Source organism: Crotalus tigris, unplaced genomic scaffold (genome assembly GCF_016545835.1).
Source record: "Crotalus tigris isolate CLP2741 ecotype Arizona unplaced genomic scaffold, ASM1654583v1 scf7180000018636.906410, whole genome shotgun sequence".
NCBI classification, from domain to species: Eukaryota; Metazoa; Chordata; class Lepidosauria; order Squamata; family Viperidae; genus Crotalus; species Crotalus tigris.
Window position 1 is genome coordinate 509,102 of NW_024097116.1, and position 26,978 is coordinate 536,079.

The 26,978-nt window shown below is 39.1% G+C and overlaps 1 protein-coding gene across 4 annotated transcripts in view; it reads right to left on the reverse strand.

The window, feature by feature from the left end:
• Window positions 1-26,978, reverse strand: part of CRB1 (crumbs cell polarity complex component 1) — a 141,189-nt gene that overhangs the window by 21,445 nt on the left and 92,766 nt on the right. For 3 of the 4 annotated variants that reach the window (XM_039355206.1, XM_039355210.1, XM_039355209.1), the window contains 5 exons: window positions 18,213-18,763; window positions 13,520-13,685; window positions 10,704-11,598; window positions 8,975-9,103; window positions 6,726-6,852 (listed from right to left, as the gene is read on the reverse strand). In XM_039355206.1, the coding sequence (XP_039211140.1) occupies window positions 6,726-6,852; window positions 8,975-9,103; window positions 10,704-11,598; window positions 13,520-13,685; window positions 18,213-18,763 (1,868 nt within the window). Of the gene's footprint in view, window positions 1-6,722; window positions 7,183-8,974; window positions 9,104-10,703; window positions 11,599-13,519; window positions 13,686-18,212; window positions 18,764-26,978 lie in introns of those variants that run through there. The other variant, XM_039355208.1, reaches the window with a different exon arrangement.

Consider the following 26,978-nt stretch of genomic DNA (forward strand, 5'->3'; position numbering starts at 1 on the left):
TTATTATTATGGATCATCGCACAGTCAGCCAGATGTTCAGACTGGATTTGGCATTTTGTCTACCTATCGAGTCCTTACCCAGGACCTGGGATAGGCAGATGTGGATGTTTGATGGTATTACAGGTATCGTCGCAGGATGGAAGCAGTTCCTAATAAGGCCGCCTTTTGCAATTGCTATTTTTTAATGTCTTGGCTATTATTATTATTATTATTATTATTATTATTATTATTATTATTATTATTATTTAAAAAAATGGTTGAATGGTTCTGCCAGGAGGACCCAACAATCTGAAAGCATGCTTTCTTTCTTAGCATTAGTGAGTTTATAAAGTTTTATTAAACCTCATTAGGGAGTCACCAATTCCCAGAATTCCTTCTTAGAACATTTTGTTTCATTTTTACTTAGTGTTGTCTCCAGGTTATATTTAGCATACTATTACCACAGATCAATGCCACTGTTCATTTCCTTGACATCTCTTTCAGGGCAACTCTACACCACTACTCAGAAGAAGCAAACAGGGTGAGCACCCAGCATAGAAAGACAGACAGACAGACACTGATGTATAGTTAATGAATACCACACAGCATCTGTTATGCTTTTAACAGTGCAGCACACCAATGCATCTGTTATAGCTATGGTGGAATCTTTTAGCTTTATCATCTGCATTTATAGCAGGAGGATATGCTACAAAAATAGAAATATAGTGCAGTATTTGCATGAAAACCAAAAAGCCATTTCAGGTTTTTTTTTTTCTTTTCTTTTCTAAAGGGGGAGGACTAGTATTGCATAACACCTCAGCAGCTGTGGATATTTTAAAATATAAAGATTGGGTGATTATTTATACCTATGCAATTGTGTAGTGATAGTGATAATGATGCATTGAAAATCTGAAGAATTGAGGAAGATGTAAGTGTAACTCAATAATGAATGAACCTATCTTTTAAAATGATTAAAAGGAGTTTTTACTGAGTTGAAAACATAGTATCAATGGAAGAGTTAGGTAAATTTTGGGAGAGGGGTATTTGCTTTTTTCATGTGCATTATACAGATATATGTATACCTTTGCAGTACTTAGGGACAAAATAATGCTGGTGTACAGACAGCAACAATAAAAAGGAGAAGAAACAGTAACTTCTGACAATTAGAAGTGGATCACACAGGTAATTCTCATTTAGCGAGCACAATTGGGGCGGGCAATTTGGTCGTTAAGCAAAGTAGTGAAAACATGACTTGTATATAGATTAGATTTCAGCGTACATTAATATCAAGTATGCTGATTATAAGAACGATTACTGTTATTGTTTTAAGGGACTAATTCACTATATACAGTTTTCATTCTGAGCCAGGGCCCAGTATCTGGCAGGGCTTTAATTGTCTTGTATTGTATTTCCTGAAATCTGCCTATCTTAGGAAGAAGTCTCAATTGCCATCTAAGGCAGAAATATTAAAGATAGGAACCAAGGAGCTACACTTCTAATGAACTATAGTTCCTCCCTCCCATCTGAGTAGACCTCCAGAAGTTGGTTGATTGATTGATTTAAATGATGTATGGCCGCCCATCTCACAATGCTGACTGTATTGTGGCATGTAAGGATAAAAACATGATCCACAGCATACAACCCAAAGATAAAACAATCTTAAAAATCACATCAATAGCAGCAGAGCTCACATAACCTTCTGACTAAAATGCCTGAGGAAATACCCAGGTCTTCAGCATCTTATGAAAGGTTAACAGGGTCAGGACCATTTGCTGTTCCATCCCTATGGAATCTATCACAGAGAAGGGATAATGATGGGGTCCAGCAGATAGCATTTAATTCAGAACATGCCTACTCTGAAGAAAGTGGTGGGATGGGCAAAAACTATTATCAACAGGTGGTCCCACAAGTACTCTTTCCCTGTCCCTTACAGGACTTTATAGGTAATAACTAACACCTTCAGTTGTACCCAGAACTCATGCCAATTGTCAACACTGCTAACACTGTTCTTGCTTTGACAATATATGAAGATGGAGCCATTTTCTCTTTAACCTGTATGTTATTTTTAGAGTTAGAATTAGATGATGCTGGGGAGCACTGGAAAGAATATGTATAGGGATTAGTTAGACATAACAACATCGCAGTAGAGTATTCTTCAAGGTTGTTTGAAATAAGAGATGATAAGAAATGGCAGTGAGAGAACTGGAGGGAAGGTTTGCATTTCAAACTAATTGGAGAATATGATTTATGACTATTAATTGGAGGAGCGAATTGTGCTTTGATACTATGTGTTTAAGGGAGGGGAATTCAGATTTTGGCTTTGACCATGTATGTGCTGATGCCATACTACATGAATAAAGAGTCTTTAAGTTAAACAATGCCTCGAAGTTCTTTGAAGAGTATCATCTGTGGGAACCATGACACTAATTTTATTTATGTAGTTTATTTATATCTCATTTTTATTATTTTTACAAATAACAAATAACTCAATGGAACAAATATATTCAACAGACTTCCTCCTGCTATTTTCCCCACAACAATAACCCTGTGAAGTGAGTTGGGCTGACACAGAGAGAGTGACTGTCTCGTTGTCATCCAGCTGGCTTTCATGGCTAAGGTGGCATTTGAACTCATGATCTCTTGCTTTCTAGCCTGGTGCCTTAACCACTAGACCAAACTGGCTCTAAGACAACTTGCAAAGCTGTGGTATTAAATTAACATTAAACTCCATTCGAGAATCTATCTCTTCTTTCAAAGATTCTATAAGTGAAAAATAGATTAGCGCAGTATGAAGTAATTTTGCACTTATAATGAAGGAAAATAAACACTATTTCAGTATTTGTTCCAAACTGAATACTTCCATAGAAGAGATCCTTTTGAATTATTGTGATATGACAAATGAAGGAACAAGAACCAGGTCTTCATTATAATCTGGACACTGTATGAATATAACTCTAATATAAAGCAACCACAAATATTTTAATTACAGTTTAATCCTTCTCATAACATTAGTTCTTACAGCAGCCTGCAAGCCACTGAATCTAACAGCTGTCCTCTCCTTTTCTTGTTGTCTGATCAAGCAAAATATATGGGTGACCTTATTAGGTTCAGAAGCTAAACAGAATCAGACCTGGTTAGTATTTGAAGGGGGAAATTCCAGGGTTGTTGATTAATCTGAGAAGTAGAAAAACATTCTGAAAGAGTATACTTCTGCATTGCATGAGTATGTCTGTGAAATCATCTGGAGTCAAACTTCACTCAATGTAGCCTTTATGTTACTTTTCACTAGTGGAATCTGAAGTGCTGTCCACGAATACAATGAACAAATAAGAAATACAAAGGCCAATAACTTGCATTGGTGAATGGACTACTTATTTGTAGCTGTTTTAAAATCTCTTAAGTTAACATTGTATTGCTGAGCTAGGGCCAAAGCATATTTTGCTTACTCTTTCTCATTTTAGTAGGATTATTGTTATTGTTATTATCTTTTACAACATGAGCACATGTAAGAATGACAGTAAGATCAAAAATGAAAGATGAACATGCAAGATCAAGGGGAAAGATATGCTAACTGAAGGAAAAGTTGTTATTCAGGGTTTGACACCTTTTTCGTCAGTACGATAATTAGTCAAGAATAACTGCATAGAAACAACTATGCAAATATGGAATAAATTATTTATGAAGTGGTAGGCATTTATTATCGTAATTTAAGTGCCATTAGGAAGTGTACATCGAACTACCAATTGCAATTAATGAATGCATTAAGGCCCCTCCAACAGGCAAATCCCAATCTCATTTTCTGCAAGGGGGTATTTTTCAGTTCTGAATTCATCATTACTAATATTTGCCATGCTTATTCATGGTTTCAATATTATTAGGAGAAGTATAATTTTGTATATACTGCTGTTGGGATTTAAAAAAAAAAAAAAAAAGAAGGCGACAATCCTAACCGCCAGAATACTACAGTTTTGGATTTGGTTATTGCATACTAGAAAAATTTAAGTCTGAAGGGGACCTACTGGGCTTTTAACCTGGGCCCGGAGTGCTGCATTTTCAGAGCAAAGAAACACAGCCCAGGGTTCCTGCCTTGATGAGTTGTATGATTCTAGTTAAGGACTGTTATATTCTAGTGATAATTCTATTCTAATGACTGTTGTAACAGACAAATTCCATGCAGTGCTCCCCTCCCCACATACATACATGTGTACACATACACATACAGAGTGACAGTCACAAAAGAGAGAGAGAGAGAGAGAAAGAGAGAGAGAGAGAGAATATGTGCATGTGTTTCAGTTGACATTTGGTGAAATCAAAATAGCAGGCACCAAATGTATTCTGAAATTGCAAAAGAAGGCTTTCTGTCCTAAGGGAGAGTTGATCCTCTTAGTCTTTAGTGAAAAACTCTCGTCTCGAGAGATGTTTAAGTAATCACACACCTCAGGGCTCAGGTGTAATGCAGTTTGGAAACAGCATTGCTTCAGCTTTCGAAGTAGCATGGATCTGAAGTGTGCATAAACCTTTATAAATAATGACATGCTCAAAGACAATGAGAATAGCACAAAGAGACACAAATGAGAAAGATAGAGGCAGCATGACAAAAGCAGAAGGTTTATTATTTGCACAAAGACAGAGATGCTAATACGGACAGAATGTGGTAAAAGAACACAGGTGTACAGATTTATGAATTTGGAGGATGGACTTGATAATCAAGGTATTAGGAGTCATTTTCATGATTGCAGGAGTTAATGGACTTAGCGGCATGAATGAAGGGAATAAGAGTTTTTAAATTTTTATATGGTTTTATGTTTTTAACTGTAATCACATTCGAAAATGTTTTCATTTTCATTTTCATATTGTAGAAGATATCTTTGAGACCAATCATTCTTACAAATTCTGTGGTTCTTCCAAACCTATACAATAATTTATTATTGCAATGTCATTTGTGTTGCTTAAATATTTTCTACTTTTTTTTCGTTTGGGCAAGATACCCAAAAGTTTTATGTACAGCAATCAGAACTGTCCATTATAATATAATATTAGTAAAGCATTTTTCTTCTATGTCACTCAACTCAGTACTACAGCGATTTTCAGTATGAAACAAAGAAAAAGTGTTTATTCAGACTATTCCATATCAGAATAAAAACCCTTTTGAAAGTATAGGTAGCCATACATTAATTTTTGCTTTGGAGCACATGGTTAATGAACTGAACATTAAGTTCATTCTTTCTGCATTCATTCTATGTCATTGTCAATTCACTTTTCAATTAAGATGATAATGCCAGATACCATCCCTCTGTCCGTCCATCCATCCATCCATCCATCCATCCATCCATCCATCCATCCATCCATGGAGATGAAAGGACACCTAGAGTTTTGATGACAAAACCAGTGAGTGAATAAGGGCTGAACCTCAATATAGGCCCAAATTTGGGTCTACATTGGGGTGCTAAAGATGGTGAAGCAGCAATACAGGAACTGGGTGGGACAGGTTTGTATTAAATCTTAGTGAGGCAAAGCAACTGTTTATTCATAAATCATCTGAACCTAGAGTGACTCCATTACTAGGACAATCTGGAAGAAGCACTTTTTTGAAGTGAGTGCTTTAAGTTCATAGGAACATCCAAGTATATCAATGATTTCACTATGATCTGAGCTCTGTATGTAATTTAAAATGTAATTGGGGAGCATATTAACTTGATCATTATATTTGAATCAATCTGCAAAAATAATTATGGTTTTAGCTGCAACTAAACTAAGCTAACTGCTCTCAATGACATCACTCTAACAAATGTCTGGACTGCAGGAAGATAGAGTAGTTTTAAAAGTACTGAAACACACATGACTTCCATCCAACCAGACATTACATGCATGCACACACATGTGCACAAATTAAGACACTTAAGATCAGTGATAACATTTTGAAAGTCAGAAATACAAGTTGGTGATTTCAAAATATTGGAAGAAAGTGATCACATTAAAAAAATGAAAGGGAATAGCATCTTGATGCTCAAACTGCAAAATGTAAAGGAAACCAAAGCAAATCTAAATGGGATTTAATGTAAGTAAACTGAAATCAAAATTAAATTCGAACTGATAATATGGTTAATCCCTATTCCTGACACAATTTTCCCTTTCTGTCATATTAAAATCTCAGTTTGGCAGCAACATTTGGAAGGGCTCCAGATACAATTTTCAATGCATTGCGGGTTCTCTACATAACTCTGAGGCTGTAGGCTGCATCCCCTGTTTTAAAGTCAAAAAAGGTTTGTTTTCGCATCTTACAATGTTAAGGGAGGAGACGGGATAAAAACCAGACTACTGAACAAATCCAAACTAGAAGACATTATCACCAAGTGAAAATGGAAATAAATCTGTTTTTGCAACCCTTTCCTGCCTTCTCTATCACTTAGAAGTATCGAGTATCACAAATCTGTATCACAGCCTCTGGGTTTACCATTGCAATAACAACTCCAAATCATTGCAAGGACAACTGTACATCAATCTGAAATATTGCAAAACATGGTTAAGAGTGTTGAATTTGTTATTTTTACTTTCACTTTGGCCAAGATACTCTCCAGCTATGTTTTGATGACTTTTAAAGTAACACTGGATGGGTTTTGCTGCTAATCATCTGGATCGCCCCATTCCACAGCTGGGTCATCATCCATACGCAGAATGAGGTAAGAAAGTAGCTGAAAAAGATTCTGCCACAACAAGAGAGTGATATAAAAGGAGATGTCGCTTACATCTATCTCACAGCGATCACCAGCATAATTCACATCACAAATACAGTAAAATTTGTTGTTCTGGTTCTGGCAGAGGCCCCCATTGAGGCATGGATTAGAGTTGCATTCATTGATATCCACTTCACATCTGCAAAGCAAACATTAGATTAGTATTTAGACCAGCTGTTCTAAGAGAAAGTGAAGGGGAAGAAATTTGTCTTTCTGTTTTCAGGGGCTCTGAAATGGTTTAAGCCACCTTTCCTCAACCTGATTTCTTACAGATTTACTGGACGTCACTTTCTATTATCTCCAGTCATCAAGGTCCATGGCTGGGTATTATGGATATCTGAAGTATAAAACATCTCACTGCAGAATGTGAGTTAAACAATGTTGATCTTCTTTGGAGGTCAAGATTAATGGTTTCCATAAATGAGACTCATGCTCTCCTTTTTAAAAGTTGCATTTTAGTGAAAGAAAACTGAAGTGGGAGGAGAGAAAGACAAAAGAAATAGGAAAAAATTCAGAAAAGAGAAACAGACATTAATAATAAAAGCTAATGGATTGTCCTTCCTACATTGCTTGTTGGAATTATGGGGATTGCATATTTGAGAATGTTGAAGATGATAGTGATATGAAGGAATATTTAACATGAATTAGATATACTGTACATGATTACAATGTAAATTCAAATAAAAGCATTTATATGACATTATTGCTCTGCTTTTTGTAAAAATAATAGCAACTATAAAAAGAAAATTGGAGTGTCTGTTAGTTTATGCTCTCTGGTTACACATATGAGATCTAGTAAGTATTGATAATGCTGTGGAAAATTTTATAATTTCAGATATACAGGAGTTCTTTGGTGTGAAGTGTTGCAACAAGAGTTTCAAGATAGCAAACACTTTGAGATCTTAAACATAACTGTGACAATATTAAAATACAAATCAAGGTTTAATTCACATACTGTATCTACTGTATAGCAAACTAGAGAAAAAAATTAAAATGTAATCTGACTTAAATATATTATATTTTTTTCAGGCCACACAACCTAAAAAAGATTCTGGGCAGTTTGCAATATTTAAAATAAACATTTCAGAATTGGTTTGGAATATGTGTTCAGTTAGAATAATCCCAAAATATACAGGTACCCTTATTACATTCAAGGGTAATAAGTGATATACAGTGCTATGTATTAGTTACTAAAAAACTAAAACTTCTTGCCCTACTAGTATGGTTGAAAATATAAAGACTTTGTTTTTTTGAACATTCTTAATTCATCTTAAATCTACAATGGCTGGTATTTAATGTTTTCTTTGGATATTTGGGTTATATAGTGCATCATGCCAAATTCTGTCTCCATTGATAGCCGGAAATATTTCATGTCATTCATCATTCATATGTCACATTAAACATTACATGCCGATGTGTGCAGTTCACTTTCTTTTTTTTAACAAAGAAGTGATTCAGATACGAACAGGGGATGAGGCTGTGAACATAGGTTTTTTATTCTACTATAAAGTTTTTTTTCAGGTGGACATTGGTTACACCAGCCTTCCCCAATCTAGGTTCTCTTTATATTTGTGGACTCCAACGACTAGAATTCTTAGTTATATTGAAATTTTGAGTTGAGTCCTTATAACTGGAGAGAATGAAGATGGGTTGCAAGCAAATATTTACAGGATGAATTTCATAAATTACAGATCATTTTGAAACTAACAATGTAAGATGTGGGGAATCTTGTTCACTGTGTAAATGCAGTGTGTATGGAACTAAAGTGAATAGGAAGCAATTAGATGAAGGAGATCATGATTTGTGCTACATGTAGGGTTTATCTACACATGCAGAGAAACTATGTGGTATAGACTCCCTGAGATGGGCTTGATCACAAAATGTGCCAACCTTTGTGAAGTTACAGCATTTTGTAACTGATGTAATCTCATTCATGAACTGAGTTTCTTCTTGCCAATAATTTTATTTTTTAAAAAATGACCCCACCTTATATAAACCAGTTTTTAATGCGAAACCTGTTGGAATAAGTCCTTCAAAACACATTCACGTGGGTTCTGTGCTGTTTTTGTCACTGCTTCTGCAATTGAATTAATAGCAAGATGATACGCTACTGCAGTAGACAAAACCTAATATTTCTGCTAAGCCCAGTGTTTGTTGCATTATATTGTAATAATAACAACTAACATATAGCATTGTGCAGTTGGATGAAAAAAATTATACATCCATTCTCAAATCAAACATAATACATCGAAAGATCTTACTGTAGCCCTGCAAAGCCTGTGAGGCACACGCACTCTAAGCGTCCTTCAAACTCAGTACAGTTGCCATAATTGTAACAGGTGATATTTCTGTTCTCATTCCCACACAGTGTTGAAGGCATTCGTATGTGCCTATAATGGGGGAAAAAAAGTCTGTAATAATGTCCCGATATTATTTCAAGGCTTATCTATTTTTAATATATTAAAACCTGATATGAAATCTACTGAGTTTTCTCTTGGATTCATATAAGACTAAATAGAGGGATTATTTCAAAGTAATCAGATACCAAATATATAAATAGGAAAACTCTTGGGATCTTGGGCACCTCTTTTCCTAGGGTGGGAGAGGTCAGCTGGAAGAAGGACTAACCCAAATAAAGGGAGTGGCTATTTTTAGGAAGTAAATTAATGCATCTTCTTTTTAGACTTTCATGGAAGACTGGAAAAAAAATTGGGTCGCTTAAAATGAAGAGCAGAGAGGTGTGGATCTGATGCATTTCTTCTGAATCAGTGCTAAGCATGACCATTCCTGGTATTTCTATAGTTAAGAAAGATGCCATTGATGGCTACCTTGACAAAATTACAATGCTGGTTTTTGTTGTTTTTTGTAACACTACATTCTTCCAAAAAGCTAGTCCAATTTCCCCAACCTAATCTTCAGCTCTGGAATTTTTTAATGGTCTCTTATCTAATGTGTTTTAAAATCTCTTTCAACCTTCCCTGAATTCCAAAATACTCATTTTCCCTATTCTTTCTACTGTATATTCCAAAGACTGTACATCCAAATAAATAAATAAATCTGTCTTCTCACATTTCCCAAATGTTGTGTGTGTGTGTGTGTGTGTCACATTTATGAGCTCCTTGCATATGTATTCTCACAATAGGAGGAAAAATACTGCGTGGAATAATTCCAACCCCCATCACCCATTTTTTTCTGATATATTGGTTTAAGATTATTCTTTAGATAGCATATCTAATTGTTGGACGTACCTAGAAGTTACCTACCAAGACAGATTCATTTATTTTTTTAAAGAAAATTTATATGGCCACTCAGCTCACTCTCAAAGACAAGGATATCCCCAAAAATGAGGATATCGGTAAAAAATTTGGAGGCACAAAATAATTTGTATAAATTACACAAAACCCCAATAGCATAAACAAACCCAAGTCCCCAAACAAAGAAAATGATCAGAATTATATTTCTGGAAAAGTTTTAAATAGCTGTTTGCATTTTAGATAATGCATTAAATGTAATATTAAGTCTCAATGGCTGTTTGTCAGTGAAGAACCTTTTGATGGTGGGGACTATTTTGAGTTCTGGAGTCTCAAGGTGGATACTTATTTCTTTCCTCTTCTCCCCATTTTTGTCTATTTCCCCATGCCAAATGGCCCATAGGAACAGTAGTTATTATGGGTATGTGAAAGGTACAAAGGGGGAAAAGGTTAGGAGTGATTCCTGCTTCTAACATTAAAAGCCTTTACTACATCTTCTTTTCTTTGAGCAAGTGCTGACTCTTGGCGACTGCCTGGACAGGTCCCTGCACTTTCAGAAGTGGTTGGCCATTGCCTCCTTCCTAGAGCTGAGAATGTCTAACCCAAAATTACCAAGCAGGCTTTGTGTCTCAAGATAAGACTAGGACAATTTCCCAGTTCCTGATCTCATGCCTTAACCACTAGATCAAACTGGATCTCATAGTGGATCAATATTTTAATCAAAACTTTGTTACCATACCTGCAAAATCTTCCAGTGAAATTCCCAGTGCATAGGCATGAATAATCATTAATTCCATCTACAAAAGTGGCACCATTTCCACAGAGGTGTCCAAAACAGTCATCTATGTCTTCTTCACACCTTGTTCCTCTGTATCCAGGATTGCATACACACTTATAAGCTGATATTCCATCACTGCAATTTCCATGGAGACAAGGGTTTGAGGAGCATTCATCAACACTGAGTTCACACTGAGAGCCAGTCCATCCCTTGGCACATGAGCAGCGAAAATAGCTGTAAAAATCTTCACACATCCCGCCATTCAAGCAAGGATTTAAGCTGCAGGCATCCAACTTAAGGCAACCGGTGACAACAGAATTGGCAGAGATCTTGAGAAACTGTTCTTCTTGAGGTTTTTTAGTATTGTCGAAGTAAGAGAGATGAATTCCACCAATCTCCACAGTGCTCATGCACCCTCTCAGTCCATTTTTATTATCAAAAGCTTTGTCAGCCAGATAGACATCTGTGTCTTCTCTCAGGAAGTTAAGGTTTCCAGTGGCAACAGTACTTGTTGCATGTTCTCTCTCATCATTTATATCAATACGCCATCTTGATGACTGAGACAGTGGCTCTGCCATAGAGTAGGTGACCTTGTGCCACTTCCCATCATTCACTGATAGGGAACTAGCCAGGCTCAATGTAAAAAAATTATTACCACTTTGCAGCTGGAACAACAATTTGCTATTCTGAATACTGATAGAGAAGAACTCTGGTTCCTTCTCAGCATAAAGTAGTATCACATCTGAGTTTCGAGTCCGAAAACCAAAGGTTATATTAGTGAGGTCTCTCCTGATCTTCCCATTACTTCTATAAAAGATGGCACTGCTTCTGCCATTAAAAATGGCATTGGAGATACCTGAGCAAAGATGGAAAAAATCAATTTACTGCATAAGACTAGTGTTATCATCTTCTCTGTATATTCATGAGAGAATCCACTTTGGTTTCCACGTGGTATAAAACTGAAAGTACTTGGCAATAAAAAAGTACACTGGTGATATGAATCTTAAGAGTTAAAGAATGGGTTATGTGCTCCCTATTATCTAAAATATTGATAGTCCATACTTATTATTCCTGTAATTGTCCTGATTTTGTAACGATTAGTGTGATTATAAAGCTGAAAAATGTATTGAAACTTTAAGAAATCTGCAATTAATTAGCATGAAAATATACATCTGAAATAATTTGCCAAAAGAGAAGAAGGGGAGGACATTTGAGGTCAGTATAAAGGTTTAACCTTATCTCACTGTATCCTCAAATAGAAGGACAATGATACTGAATTAGCTCTGTGCTGTTTTTAGAACTATCTTAGCTCTAGCTAAAAGAGCTGGGTTATGAAATTATAGATAATTGGATTTTTCTGGATTGCTGTGCTACCACATAACTGTTGACCCACTTTTATCAGTCCACATATAATAGTACTACCTTGAATAAATGTCTGAAAAGTCAAAGGGAAATGTTCTGATAACTAAGCATTCCTCTTCCCCTTTCTCCCTCTTAATGATGCAAGTAGAGTGATGCAATCAGATAGTTGAAAATTTAGGGCTTTCTGAGAAAGACAGTTGGCCTTGGTCATTCTGCTTAGCAGGGTCATGGATTCCTATTGTGTCCTGATGGCCCTACTCTGCATGATTTTATGGCCTTCAGACATAGTGGTGCTAAGGATACTTGGCAATTGATGAGAAAAAAGGATCTCTATAAAATGAATCATTCCCTTCTTTCTCCATCTTTACTCCTTCTTCAAAATATAGAATACACATAAAGTAGGTAGACATGGCTCTACTAGCAGATCATTTCAGATTTGTGGCAGCAGGAATGTCTGAGTCCTGATCATTTAACACAGTAACAGTAATGTCCTAAATTATATTGCTAAAATAAGGAAAAATTGGGCAATTACAAATTCTCTATTGTTACATTTGTGTATTTTTCACCTATTTTGATGAATCTGAGGGTATAAAAAAATAGCAGATCTCTGAAACCACAATCTTGCCTTGGAGAGGAGGATCAGAATGTAATGTCTATTCATGCCACTTTCTCCTGTCCCCTATCTTACCGTGCAAATGTGCATTTCTATACACTACACAAACCTATTGACTCCCTGCAATTTTCTTCTTAATGTGTCTCTACAGAATGCAATCCACCATCATCCTAAATGCATACTGGAGCTCCTATTGTTTTTAAGGATTTACTATTACTTAGAAAATAATGGAACTATACATAATTAAGAGTGTTTCATGAAACAGCAAGTTGGCGAAATTTGACACCGAAATTTCCATCAGAAGCATTCACATAAGTTCCTCTGTGTGTCAAAAACAAAGCAAAACCATCAGATGAGGGAGCCTTGCTGATCATCCCCATTTCTTCTGATGAATTGCACATTACCTCTGGAACCATGATACCTAACCCACATTATCTCTGGAACCATGATGCCTAACACAGGGCCATAGGTAGGCACTCCTATTAAACCTCTCTATTCCAGGCCCTTTTGCATTTTTGGATTTTGGGGCAAAATGTATAGTTTTAAGGTACCTGCCTCCCAAACTGGACTGAACTGTGCTTTCTTTTGGAGTATATGATGCTTAGCATCCCATACAAAGCCTTGTGCAGTCCATCAGCTGATTTAAGTTGCCTATTTGTAGTCTTCTGTTTTTTTAAATTACTGGTCATGCTCACCTTGGTTCTTATTATTGGCTAGTGATGCCAATAATAAGAAACAGGTAGCAAAAGAAGTGGATCGTGCAAAAGGGAATACAAATAATGGGCTAAGCGGAAATACTTGCATTCAAATCCTTGATACACCAGCAGGCATTGGGCTTCAGGAGGGCAAGGACTGAAGTCACACCATTTTACTTCTTCACAAGCTTTCCCAGCCATATTTGGTGGACAAGTACAAGTGAAGTCATCCCAGATTGAATAGCAAACACCACCGTTCTGGCATGGAGCGGACTAAAAAAGGAAAAAAAAAAATGGAAATGAAAGGTGAGCAAAGTGTTCTGTTTTTCCAATTAGTTGAAAAGAGCACAGGAGAAGAAAGAATCTGTCTTTCTCCTGGCTTCCTCTCAAGCCACTAGTGGCAGTTAGTCTTGTAAAATTATTTTTCATAGATTTTAATCAGGGAGAGGTCAAATATGGTCTTCTAGATGTTGAGTAACTTTATCATCAGGATGGCCAACGGACTAAAAGAAATTTTCCATCCAACATTTTGCAAGCCATACGTTATCCATTTCTTTTACACAAAGCTTACAGTGGAGCAGGAGGCAAACGCAATAAAAGGGTTTGGTGGCTTTAATCCATTGGTAAAAAACTTGCTTCGAATATCAAAAAATTCTCAGTTAATTTCCTGACCTGACCAGCTGAAGTATCTTAGGTAGCAGAGTTAGTGAAGACTTCTGATCTCACCCTCAGCTGGGAAATAGACAGCAAGCAAGAAACTTTCAACTTCTCTGCCTTTTCGAACAGCGGGGGGGGGAGGGCTCCAGTTTTTATGACAGTAGCGGTACTGTGACAAAGGAAGTTCAATCTCTGTGCCACTTTCTCTAGATCAAAATTAGATCCTAAAGCTGTTAGGATACCCACTTGGAAATTGCTGTGGGGAACATAGGTAACATTTTTGGGCCTGAATTTCTTTTCCTGCTCTGGGCTAATAATTTTGGGAGAGGGAAAATTGATTGGACCAAAAAAGCAAGGAGAGTGGAGGTAGGAGAAGAAATATTAGCCTTTCTCTTACTGCTTCCCACAACGCAAAGTTCTCCACCCCCAGGAATGACTTTATTATTATTATCATTTTCAAATGAAAAAAAATTAGAATCCCATGTCAATACAGACAATACTGGTAGGCATAATAACAGTTTTATTGTATAGAGAACAGCTGTAACCAGCCAATTGTTTGTTTGTTTTTTTCATTGTAATTGTAGAAATTTGGGGATTTTTGTCTTTGAATTGTGCCGACAAATTGAAGAGAAGGCAAACAGAAAACTAGTAAAACAATAAGGTGACCAACCGTCCTCCTTTTGGGAGGACAGTCCTCCTTTTTTAAGTTTTGTCCTCCCTCAAAAAGTGTCCTCCTAGATGTCCTCCTTTTCCATATTTGAAGACTAGATGTCCCCCTTTTTCATATTTGAAGACTAATCTGTAGGGCTTTTTTTTACTCATAGAACGCTCAGAAGGCGTTTCGGGACCTTTTTTTGATGGTTTTTTTCAACTTTTCAACTTTTTCGAAAGCCAATAGGAATTGCTGCTGAGCGCGCCAAAACATCCGGGCAGCAAACTTTCCAGGAACTTTGCACCCCTCACTGCTACCCAACTACACCATCTCCTACTTAGTTCTGAAGATAGCTGGAGGAGACTGGAGTAGTAAGTTTCTCTTGATCTTCCCTGTTCGGTTCTACACAGGGATGCACAGGGTAGGTGGTGGTGCTGGGGGGGTGGCGGCTGGGGGGGTGGCTGCAGGGCTGGAGCTGGTGCGGCTGGTGCTTTGCGAGCCGCGGGGCTGGCTCTATGGGGATTCGGAGGGTGGGGGCGGTGGTGCTGGGGCCGGGTGGGGGGGTGGCTGCAGGGCCGGAGCCAGCGTGGCTGGTGCTTTGCGAGCCGCGGGGCCGGCTCTCCACGGCAGGGCAGTAGTGCTGGTGGGGCAGCTGTGGCGGGGGCGCGGTGGGCAGTTGACCTTCCATGGGCCACACCAGCTGGTGGTCTACGCAGTGCTGACCTGCACTGACACCACCTCACCCTGCGTGCCTACGTGGCCGTCCTGGAGCACCTGGCCCACAACACCTGCCTCTGCCACCCACCCCGTGCAGTACTCATTTAAATAATAATTAATAGGCATGTAAGCATAATTACAATATAAAATTTTATTGTTACAAATGTTTTTTTATGCATTTATCATATTATAGCATATTCTGTATTATTGTTGCAATAAATACAATGTTTCTTTTATTTACGATATTTTTTTCTTCAATTTATTTGTGTCCTCCTTTTCATTGTAAAAAAGTTGGTCACCTTAAAAACAAGAGCAAGATGTTTGAATACTTGTAATTTTAAAGTCTTGCTTTTATTTATTCATTTGTATTTTTATACAGTTTTGTTAACTTTCTTGTGCATTCAGCTGTACAGGAAAAACAAGTTTCAGCTGAATGCCTGCCTGCATGGATGCATAGTTAAATGGATGTAAAGGCTGAAGAAAAGTAAGGAGTCTAAGCGAAGGAGAGATAACTTTGGGATTCTCAAGTCAGAGGCACTGTCAGGCTATAAAGTCGTGAAGAATGAATGAAAAGTAGATCCTGTCTACTTTTTAATATATATATATTTTTATTACTGCTGCCTAGGACTGGTTTCTGTTCACCGCTTAATGACTCTGACATCAAGTAGCACCTGTATGTAAGCCCTCACAGAGCCAAAATTACAAATAGCATGCTTGTCAAAGGACTCCATTAATGCATTCAGGACATTCCCGAGCCTACAGTTTCTCTCGTAATTTGAAACAACCGAGAACTGTAGCTACTTCTGAAGGCCTAGAAATACTAAGACCCTTCTAGGAACACTAGGAAGCAATCTGGGCTCATCCTCCAGCCGAATACTGGAAAAGCAACATTTAATCAGTTTCCCAATTCTCTGAACTCTTGCAGCTCCTGGAACAACAAAAATCCTTTCCACCATTGCATATAAAAATAAAACAAATTGCCAGCTTTTTTTTTTTTAATCCATGTATTCAGGCTCCATATGTCTGATTTCCATAAAAAAAAAGAAAAAGAAAAAAAGAAAGAAAATCTTAATAGTTACTGTAAAGCAGTGGTTCTCAACCTTTTTAATGCCGCGACCCCCAACTGGTCATAAGTCAAGGACTACTCAACCGGTTGTAAGTTGAGGACTACTCAACTGGTGCAGCACCGTTTGCAGAATGGGGCTTTTGGCGGGCTCAGCAGGGTAGAGACAGCCTGGACAATTCCTATTGGTTTTTGAAAGCCAATAGAATTAGACTCTATTCAAGAGAGTCTATTCTATTGGCTTTCAAAAGCCAATAGAATAAAAGGGAGTAGCACAGCTAAGGAAAAGGGAAAAAAAATGGCGGACTGCATTGTTTGGCGACCCCCGTGAAATGGTCCTTCGACCCCAAATGGGGTCCCAACCCACAGGTTGAGAACCACTGCTGTAAAGGGACCTGGATGACATTCCTATTGCATTAAAATCCTTCTTTCAAGTTGTGAAGACAAATAATAGCCTGTCAGCATTTTTTTTGCAACCACATGCTTTTCCCTGTAGTATTAACTATGGTTGCATCTTGTTCTTGAGGCTGGAAAGGGGGGAGAAGCAAAAATGTCTATAAGAAGGGACCAGATCTCCTTCTGCATTACTGCAAATTCCTTAGGTTGGAGTCTCTTCAGCTGGCACTTGTGAGGGGAAGAAAAAAAAAACAAATAATGAGAAAGCACAACATACCACTGAGAACTAGCCCTAGCATTTGAAAGCAGCAGAAAGCAGAGAGGAACAGAAAGAGATTGGCTTAGATAAGAGTTAGGCATGCTGTAAGTTCAGTTGTCATTCCTCTAGGCCAGGGGTGTCAAACTGCAGGCCCGTGGGCTGGTTTCATCATACCGGAGCCATGCAATGGTTTCACCTTTGCCAGCAATGGTGAAAAAGCTCCGATATGTTGCGCGACATCATGTGATGTCGCGACTTTGACATGTCTGCTCTAGGCTCCATATGGTAAGGAGAAGTGAAAATGAATAAGAAATATCTTTTCCTAAAAAAAAAAAAAAACTTTAGTGGTATAATTTAAAAGTGGAAAAAAGGGCAAACTCTTGAAGAGAAAAATCAGGCAAGCTTATAAGGAAATCATTAAAATGTTCCGAAATGTTTGAGATTTAAATGAATAGCTGCTTAATGTGAAACATACATTGTATAAACACAGAATCCGCAACATAATATATTCCATAAGTCTGCATATTCCCTTGCATATAATTCATAGATAATAGTTTGTTTTTTTTAGGATGCCATTTTTTATAAAGTGTTAAAAGTTGTGAGTTTTTTGGTACATCTAATCCATTTTTGGCTACTTTTATATTTCTTCAGCAATACAACATTCTCTTATTGTTTAACGTTTTATAAACCTTGATGCCAGGTTTAAATGCCTGTAACATGCCCCGTGATTAGCTTGTTCTGTAAAATGTGGTTTTAAAGTAATTATGAAAATATTTTGGTTTGGGATCTACAGTGAGTTCAAGTTGCTCTTAATGAATAGCAGCTTTGCTTACTGGTTATCATTACAGTACTGAGAGATTTCAGAGCTGTCCTTCCAGTCTAACAGTCATTTTGTGGTATCATTGCCCACAAACCGCAAAGCAATTTGGCAACATCTGATCTTACCCACCTCTTTCACAGACAGTCTTGAAATATTCTTACTGTTGCATGTTGCTAAGGAATCCTACCAGCTCAAGGGAAACTCTTTTTAATCATGGGAAGAACACGGATTCTTACCTTGCAGAGGTCATCTCCAATGCATCCTGCAACTACATTGATCAGCGTGCTCTTGCTTCTGACGGCATTCAGCGAAGTAGTGACAGGGTAAAATTCAAGTGGGTGGTTGCTCAGTCTTAAATCTTGAATACAACCTTTGAAATACCCTCCATTTAGAATGGTTTCTTGCATGTTTGGTAAGCCACCGGTGTAGAGAATATCCCTTTTCTGTATTTTTACAAAGGGTGTAGAAATGGAGCCCAAGTTGTTTGATGATTGAAACAAGTCCATCGTATCTGGCCCCATTTTTAAAGAAATGAAATAGAAATTTCCATCATTCATAATCGGCAGACTTAAAAATTTGTTGGATTGTGGACCTGACATTGCAAGTTTCCCATCTTCTAGCCAGACCTTGAGAAATAGGGACGTGTTTCTTTCTAGACCAAATAAGAAGCCAAAAGGCTTGCGTGTTCGCACAAACATTGATATTGTGGCATTTTCATGACTTTCTTCTATGGAAAAAGCAGCATACCCAGTGGTTTCCTCCTGGCCAAATCTTCCCGGAATGTATTCTTGCTTTCGCATGAGAAAAAGAGAGAAAGTAATGACCTTTTTAATATAAAAATACTATTTGAGTATTAACACATCATAGATCAGCAAGCCCAGCACTGAATTTAAACTAAATATTTGGTACTGATTATACTTTGAATGGTAAAATAAAAATGAGCTTCTCTACCTGATTTTAGAGTAGTGACCTGTTGAACTGGTTGGTAAGTAGAGTTGCTAAATTTGATTTAAAATACAATGTCTCTTAAGTCAACTTGTGTCACACAACCTGGCCATGTAAGCCTACTTTCCAAAACAAGGATGGACTTGGGAGGGAAAGAGGATAGTCAGGACAGAATGAATGGAGTTTGGCTGAATCTGGGGCATACTCCTTTTTTTTTTTAATACTCCAAAGCTCCAATACTCCAATACTCCAGAGGCAAAATGGATTAATGAAATGGCTGAGTGACAGTTAAACATTGAACAATCGCTGGGTATTTTTCACTGATAAGTGATGCTAAATTTTCTTCCCGGTTTAGCACTCCTGGTACTATCAGATGCATTTCCATCCAACTTGAAATGAGAGGCAACTGTATTGCTATTGGCTCTTCTGAGATTTCCTAGTTTTAATATGATCGGTAAAATCAGGTCAATGACAAAAAATGTCCATGATATGGACTAGCAAATACATCAAATTACTTGAAAGACCAATTTTACTTTGGAAAGCACATCTTTATCTTTAAATCATCAAGATACTTTGGAACAATTACAGTATCAATATATTGTAGGAATGTGATGCATTGTATATAGTGATCTTTAAAGAAAAAAATTAAAAGATATCATATAATAAATCTTACTCCCTATGCAACCCAGGGAATTAGTGAATTACCCTGTGCTTTCTATAAAGATAGCCATGCTCACTATTTATTGGATTTCCTAATGAAATATATAGGAAGGCTGGATATATTTTGTATAAGCTATCTTTTATCAAATGTGAATGACAGTGATTGCTAGGTTTCATCAAATACTATAGCAAGTAAGGTCCAACAAGATTTTTTTATCAGATGAGGAAAGGATAATGAATAGTTAAACACAAGAATAGGTTAACAATTTATTTAAAATTGTAAAAATGGAATGTTTATATTTTTATAGTTTAGTTGGACCAACAATTGAGGCTAATCCGCTTTCTTCTTTCTTCTTTCCATATTTTTTTTCCTGCATATAACATGGAGTTGCTATAATTCATATACAATTTGATATGATATAGGCCTGGACCCTAAGGACACTTGCCCCATCCCACTGTAATAATATATTGTTTAGAGCAAATTATTCAAAACTTTTAAAAAACATGTAGTTTAGGGAAAGGCACAGTATAGTGAGAACTGGGTTCCACAAAAGGAATACTTGAACGAGAGCAAGAATTGTTAAAATGCTAGCCTATTTTGTCGCCCAACTGCAACAAACATACATTCACTGTGTTCTCATGTGTATTGTTGCTCACAGCTACAAAATATTGAAGACTAATTAGAACTAAGTTCTGTAACATACTCATCTTTCATAGAACAAGGAGCGTTAAGAGCATTAAACTATTTAAAATCAACATCAATCCATAGAAGCAATGCCTCACAAACACCATTCCCAGACTTTTCTTTCATATGCAGCACCAAAAAACAGTGGGGCTGAGATATCTGCAGGCCATTTTTTATTTATTTATGTTTGCCTGCAGCATTTATTCTAATGAAGAATCCTAAGACCCATGAAAACAGGAGAGTGGTCACTGAGAAAATCCTCTTTGCAACTCTCAGAGGCTTCCTAGCTATGTTGGTTTATTTTAGGGGAGCAAGTAAATCCTAGAGTCTGGAGAGAAAAGTTCACTTCAAAACCAAATGTAAAAATGTTTTAAATTTGGTAACGAAAATGCCTTCCATTTCTTTCTCTATGTGTTTGTTAAACCCACATGCATAATTCCCCCCCCCATTGAAATGGATGTTTTTAACTATAAAAACATATGGGAGGGAGACCTGCGGGGTGGGTGGGGAGTTTTCGGGGGTGGAGGTGGGCCGGAACATCCCGGTTATCATAGGGAGAGGTAGATATGGCGGGAGCCAAGGGGTGGGCCATCTTCGGGGAACAAGGACTCGCTGCATTAGAGCGATTACCTGTTCTGACCCCTTGGACTCTTCTCCAATACCTGGAGAGGCGGATGTTCAGGACCCTGGCCTCAGATTGCTGCTTCTTAATGCCAGGTCAGTTATTAATAAAGCCCCCCTCATCCGGCATTTGATACTGGATGAGGAGGCCGACCTGGCATGTATTACTGAGACCTGGCTGGGCCAGGAGGGAGGTGTTCCTCTCTCAGAGATGTGCCCAGATGGGTTTCAGATAATGCACCAACCGCGACTCCAGGAAAGGGGTGGGGGAGTGGCGATTCTTGTCCGAGAATCCCTGAGACCTCACAGGATCCCAGCCCCAGAGGTTGTTGGGTGTGAGTCCCTTCTCTTGAGGTTGGATTCAAGGGTTCAGTCGGGCTTGTTGTTGACATACCTGCCTCCCAGCTATGTGAGAACAGCCCTGCCTGAGCTGCTGGAGGGGGTAGCCGGGTTGGCGGTGGAATTCCCCAGGCTTATGGTGCTGGGGGATTTCAATTTGCCGTCGCTCGGCGAATCCGCTGGTGTGGCTCAGGAGTTCATGGCTTCCATGACAACCGTGGACCTGACCCAGATAATTCAGTGTCCGACCCATAGGGAAGGACACACGCTTGATTTGGTATTCCTCTCGGGACAGTGGAGACATGATTTCGATTTAAGGGGTATAGTCACTTCTCCCTTGTCATGGTCGGATCACTTCCTGTTGAGGTTAGATTTCTCAGTCCTACTCCCCCACCGCAGGGAGGCGGGACCGATTAGGTGGTTCCGCCCCAGGCGTTTAATGGACCTGGAGGGGTTCCAAATAGCGCTTGGGGGTTTTCCTGATTCCCTCCTCCACGAACTAGCTGAGTCCTTGGTTGCTGCTTGGAATAAGGCGGCATCAGGGGCGTTAGACTGGATCGCGCCTTTGCGACCTCTCCGTGATTGTGGATCCCAGAGGGCACCTTAGTTTACCGAGGAGCTACGGGAGATGAAGCGTCAGAAGAGACGTCTAGAGCGACGCTGGAGGGCTAGTAACTCTGAATCCGACCGGACACTTCTAAGAGCCTATATTAGGACTTATTTAGTGGCGATACGAGCGGCAAAATGTTCGCATTTTTCCGCACTTATTGCGTCTGCAGAATCTCACCCCGCCGCCCTGTTTAGGGTGACCCGTTCCCTACTTAATGTTCGGGAAGTTGGGGAGCCCTTACAGGGTAGAGTGGAGGAATTTGTGCAATTCTTATCAGACAAAATCGCTCGGATTCGGACAGACCTAGACTCCGATTGGGCAGGGCCTTTTGAGATGACTGGGGCAGGTCTTAGCTCAGTTTTATGGGATGAATTTGAGTCTGTGACCGCTGAGGATGTTGACAGAGCGGTGGGAGCAATGAGCGCCTCCACTTGTTTATTGGACCCGTGTCCTTTCTGGTTGGTCTCGGCTGCCAAGGAGGTGACACCTTAGATGTTGATCAACCCTTCGTTGAGGGAGGGGTCTTTTCCACAATCCCTGAAGGAGGCAGTTATGAGCCCCCTGCTCAAGAAGCCTACCCTGGACCCGGCTGATTTAAATAACTTCTGTCCAGTCTCCAGTCTCCCCTTTGTGGGGAAGGTTGTAGAGAGAGTGGTGGCGCTCCAGCTCCGACGGTCTCTGGATGAAGTGGATTATCTAGACCCTTTTCAATCTGGCTTCAGGCCCGGCTTCAGCACAGAAACCGCTTTGGTCGCGCTGATGGATGATCTCTGGCGGGCCCGAGACAGAGGTTATTCCTCTGTCTTGGTGCTACTTGACCTCTCAGTGGCTTTCGATACCATCGATCATGGTATCCTTTTGCGACGACTCGAAGGGGTGGGAGTGGGAGGCACCGTTCTACGGTGGTTCTCCTCCTACCTCTCTGGCCGGTCGCAATCGGTATTGGTGGGAGGGCAGAGGTCAACCCTGAGGCCCCTTGAATGCGGCGTGCCACAGGGGTCGGTCCTCTCTCCCCTCCTATTTAACATTTATATGAAGCCGTTGGGTGAGATCATCAGACAGCACGGGGTGAGGTTTCATCAGTATGCTGATGATACCCAGTTATATATCTCCTCCTCAAGCTCTCTCAGTGAAGCGGCCGATGTGATGGGCCGTTGCCTCGAAGCCGTGAGGGTCTGGATGGGGGTTAACAGACTCAGGCTCAATCCTGACAAGACCGAGTGGCTTTGGATGTTGCCTCCCAAGGATCATGTCGACTGTCCAGTATTGACTCTTGCGGGGGAAAATATACCCCCTTCGGAGCGGGTTCGCAACTTGGGTGTCCTCCTTGATCCACAGCTGAATTTGGAACATCAATTGACGGCTGTGGCTGGGAGGACCTTTGCACAAGTTTGCCTGTTGCACCAGTTGCTACCCTACCTGGACCGGGAGGCTCTCCTTACAGTCACTCACACCCTTGTCACCTCACATTTGGACTACTGCAACGCGCTCTACATGGGGCTACCCTTGAAAAGTATTTGGAGACTACAGTTGGTCCAGAATGCAGCCGCGCGAGTGATAGTGGGTGCTCCTCGATACACCCACGTTAAACCTATCCTCCGTGAGCTGCACTGGTTGCCTATTGGTCTCCGGGTCCAATTCAAGGTGTTGGTCATTACCTTTAAAGTCCTATATGGCTCAGGGCTAGGCTATTTGCGAGACCGCCTACTACCTCATAGTTCCCTACGTCCGGTTAGATCCCACAGGCTGGGCCTCCTTCAGGCCCCGTCGGCCAAGCAGTGCCATTTGGCAGGGCTGCGGAGGAGGGCCTTCTCTGTGATGGCACCCACGCTTTGGAATCAGCTCCCCCCGGAGATTAGGACCGCTCCCACCCTGTTGGTCTTCCGTAAGCTACTTAAGATCTGGCTTTTCCGGCAGGCCTGGGGTTTATAAAACCTTACCCCTGGATGATTGTTTTTGTATTGTTGTTTTGTTATGTGTTATGTGTTTTTTATTGTTAGCCACCCAGAGTCCTTTGGGAGTGGGGCGGCTTATAAATTTTAAAAATAAAAATAAATAAATTTTCCCCAACCTGAGCAAACTCTTTCTTCCTCTATTAAGGGAGAAGTCATTTATCTTGCTGAAGGGTGAAAGCTTACAATGCAGCAAAGCCAGCAAGTGACAGGAAGAGCCACTACCTTACAAAAAGAGGAAGCAGGGGGAGTCTTCAAAAAGGTAGTCAAACACGCATGCAGTTTCCAGTTACTCTGCTTCAAAAGAAATCTTGAATATGATCTGCAATTTAGCAGTTGCAGTTGGTCAAAATTAACCTCTTGAGCCACTGTGTCTGAAAGCTGATCCAAATAAATCAGTGGTTGTATCCTGCTTGCTACGGTTCAGGGTGTAGTGAAAAGGCTGCTCAGCACTTGTTAACTGCTTGCCAACTTTTCTTGATTAAATCTGAGTCCAAATAATACTCTCTCCCACCAGGTTAATACACTGGTTACACCAGAATCATCCTGACTTCAATTATCCCCCTCTCTTGGTGCCACTTAAAACTGGCCTTCCAAAGGAAAGATAATCACAGTAAAGGAACACGTGTTTTTTTCCTCCAGGAATTCTGCCTGTCTGCTTAGGATTAGTCCTTGGCTCCTAATATAAATGTTTGAAATCCAGTAGTTTAGAAAAGTTGGAAATCTGTGAGCAAATCTCCCTTTCAAGCATTTTGTCCTATTTATAAAAAGTGAACTGGCAGCTCCAACTGCAGTGCATTATTACTGTTGAAAGCTGCATTTATTCTATTTATTTAAAACATTTATATAGCCACCCATCTTCCAGCCAGCTCTGGGAGGCTCCCTATCAAAAATTCTAGTTTAAGTGAGGTCTCCCAATACTGATACCCAGTATTTTCTCTCTATATAAGGAAAAACTAAATTAAGAAATGCAATATTATGATTATGGTGCTTTTGTGTCCCATGCAGTTTGAGCCTTACAATTATTAAAGTAAAAACCAAATACTTTAATATTGTAAACAAATCTTGACTTATCTCTTTCCATCACTGTAGCTGTGTTTCACAAATTATTCACACACATTATTCTAAATTTTTAAATAATTTTTATTCTTCATTTTGCCCCATTTTATCATTGTGATGTATTATGAAGCGAAAAAAAAATGAATGTCTATGGAGATTCTCAGTTAAAAGGGTCATGGTTGTCCCAGAAGTGCTTTTTCAAGAGGCAGTTGGACTTTCTTGTTTTTCTTTGAAGACATTTTGCTTCTCATCCAAGAAGCTTCTTCAGCTCTGACTGGATGGTGGGGAATGGAAGGATTTATATTCCTTGCAGACAGTTGGTCACTTGTATTCTTTTAGAGAGTCGTTGAGACCATTTGGAGGTTTATCTGAAAGGACTGTTTTTAATCTTGTCCTGAACCTTGTCCCCATCAGGACAAGATTCAGCAGTCCATCTGCATTTAAAAAGACAAATGTCATTCTTTTGAAGATAGCAAAGTCTACATTTTGGACAGAGAGGACCGCTGGTTTGGAAGAGGGGTCAGAGGGGTCATCTATGTCAAAATTGAACAGCTCTCTCTCTCAATAGAAGGGGAGGGATATGACATCATCTCCAATCTACAACACAATCCTTTTGGAAGTTCCAAGAAGGCTCTACACCCATTCGCACCACTCAGGTGACCTTGAGGACCCAGATAAATCTCCAAGTGGCCTCAATGACTCTCTAAAATAATATAAACGACCAGTTGTCTGCAAGGAATATAAATCCTTCCATCCCCCACCATCCAATCAGAGCTGAAGAAGCTTCTTGAATGAGAAGCAAAACATCTTCAAAGAAAACCAAGAAAATCCAGTTGCCTCTTGAGAAAGCACCTTTGGTGAAAAATACAAAGTAAAATTATGAAACAAAGTTTCAGATATCTAGGGATGTTAAACATACGTTCAAGGTTCACAACATTTTTCCTATCTTTTTCTAAAAACAGTATTCTTTTAGAATCAGATTCCAAGATGATTAGGAAAGTGTCCTATTAATATTGATTTGAGTGAATAAAAGAATGAGATTATTTCTTAATTTCCTTTCCCTCTGTGGGTGTATGTGCATTCTTAAAATGTTGGATGCTGCAAATTGAGAATAATATTGTGGCCAGAAAGACATCTCAAATAGTTTCTAATCATTCACAACAGCTCTACTGGAAGCAAAACCTCCTCTTGGAAGACGGATGGTTTTAATTTTGCTTCATAAAGAAGCAAACGTATTTACCAGATGTAGTTCTCTTTTCCAAAGTTGCTTTTCAAACCTTTGGATAAATTGCTGCCAAACATCAAAGCTGTCGACTACAATTATGGCTCCGGCAATGTCATTTTCCAATAGGAGTAACTGGTGGAAAAAAAAATGTAGGTGTGGACCGCGAAGAACAGCACAGAAAATATGGTGTTTTTAAAATATAGGAATGCAATTTGAAGAGTACACTTTCCAAATAAAAGTACCTAGCAAACTCTTTTACCAGACAGAAGCTCACAGGAATCCCTATAATTATGATACATTGCTAGATTCAGCACAATTATGTCATACCTGCTAGAAGTGGGGTATCTCAATTGAAAACATGTCCCATCTTCCTACTTTTCCTGCTTGGTGCAGGGGGAGGGGGGGGGGAAAGGAACACCACCTTTTTGGTAGGAACATTTTAGCCTCACTTTTTGGCATGAATACATTTGAATTCAAACTCTGGAGGCAGCTCAGACCGAGTCAGACATATTTCAGAAGAAAGCTCAAGTCAATACAGCTGGATATATGTCTGCTTAATATGAATTGCTACGCATTGAATTAGGATTTATTCTCAGGTAAAGAGATATACATGTGCATGTTATAATTTTCTTATTAACTCTTGTCTGAGTTGCTGGTTTGATTTAATTTTGCATCCTTGCCTTTGAACCTGAGGACCACAGAAAGTTGGTTGGGAATTAGCTTGTTATCAGTTTCTTTACCTATCATTCGAAGTACCAACATACCACCCTGTAAGAAGTTAAGACTAAAGTACCTCTAGCAGAGGGATTTTATTTATTAGGGATATACAGCAGTTTGGAGTTAAAAGCAAAATAGTACTTTGGACATATTGAACTTGATTGCAACCAGAGACGGTCCCACCTGCCT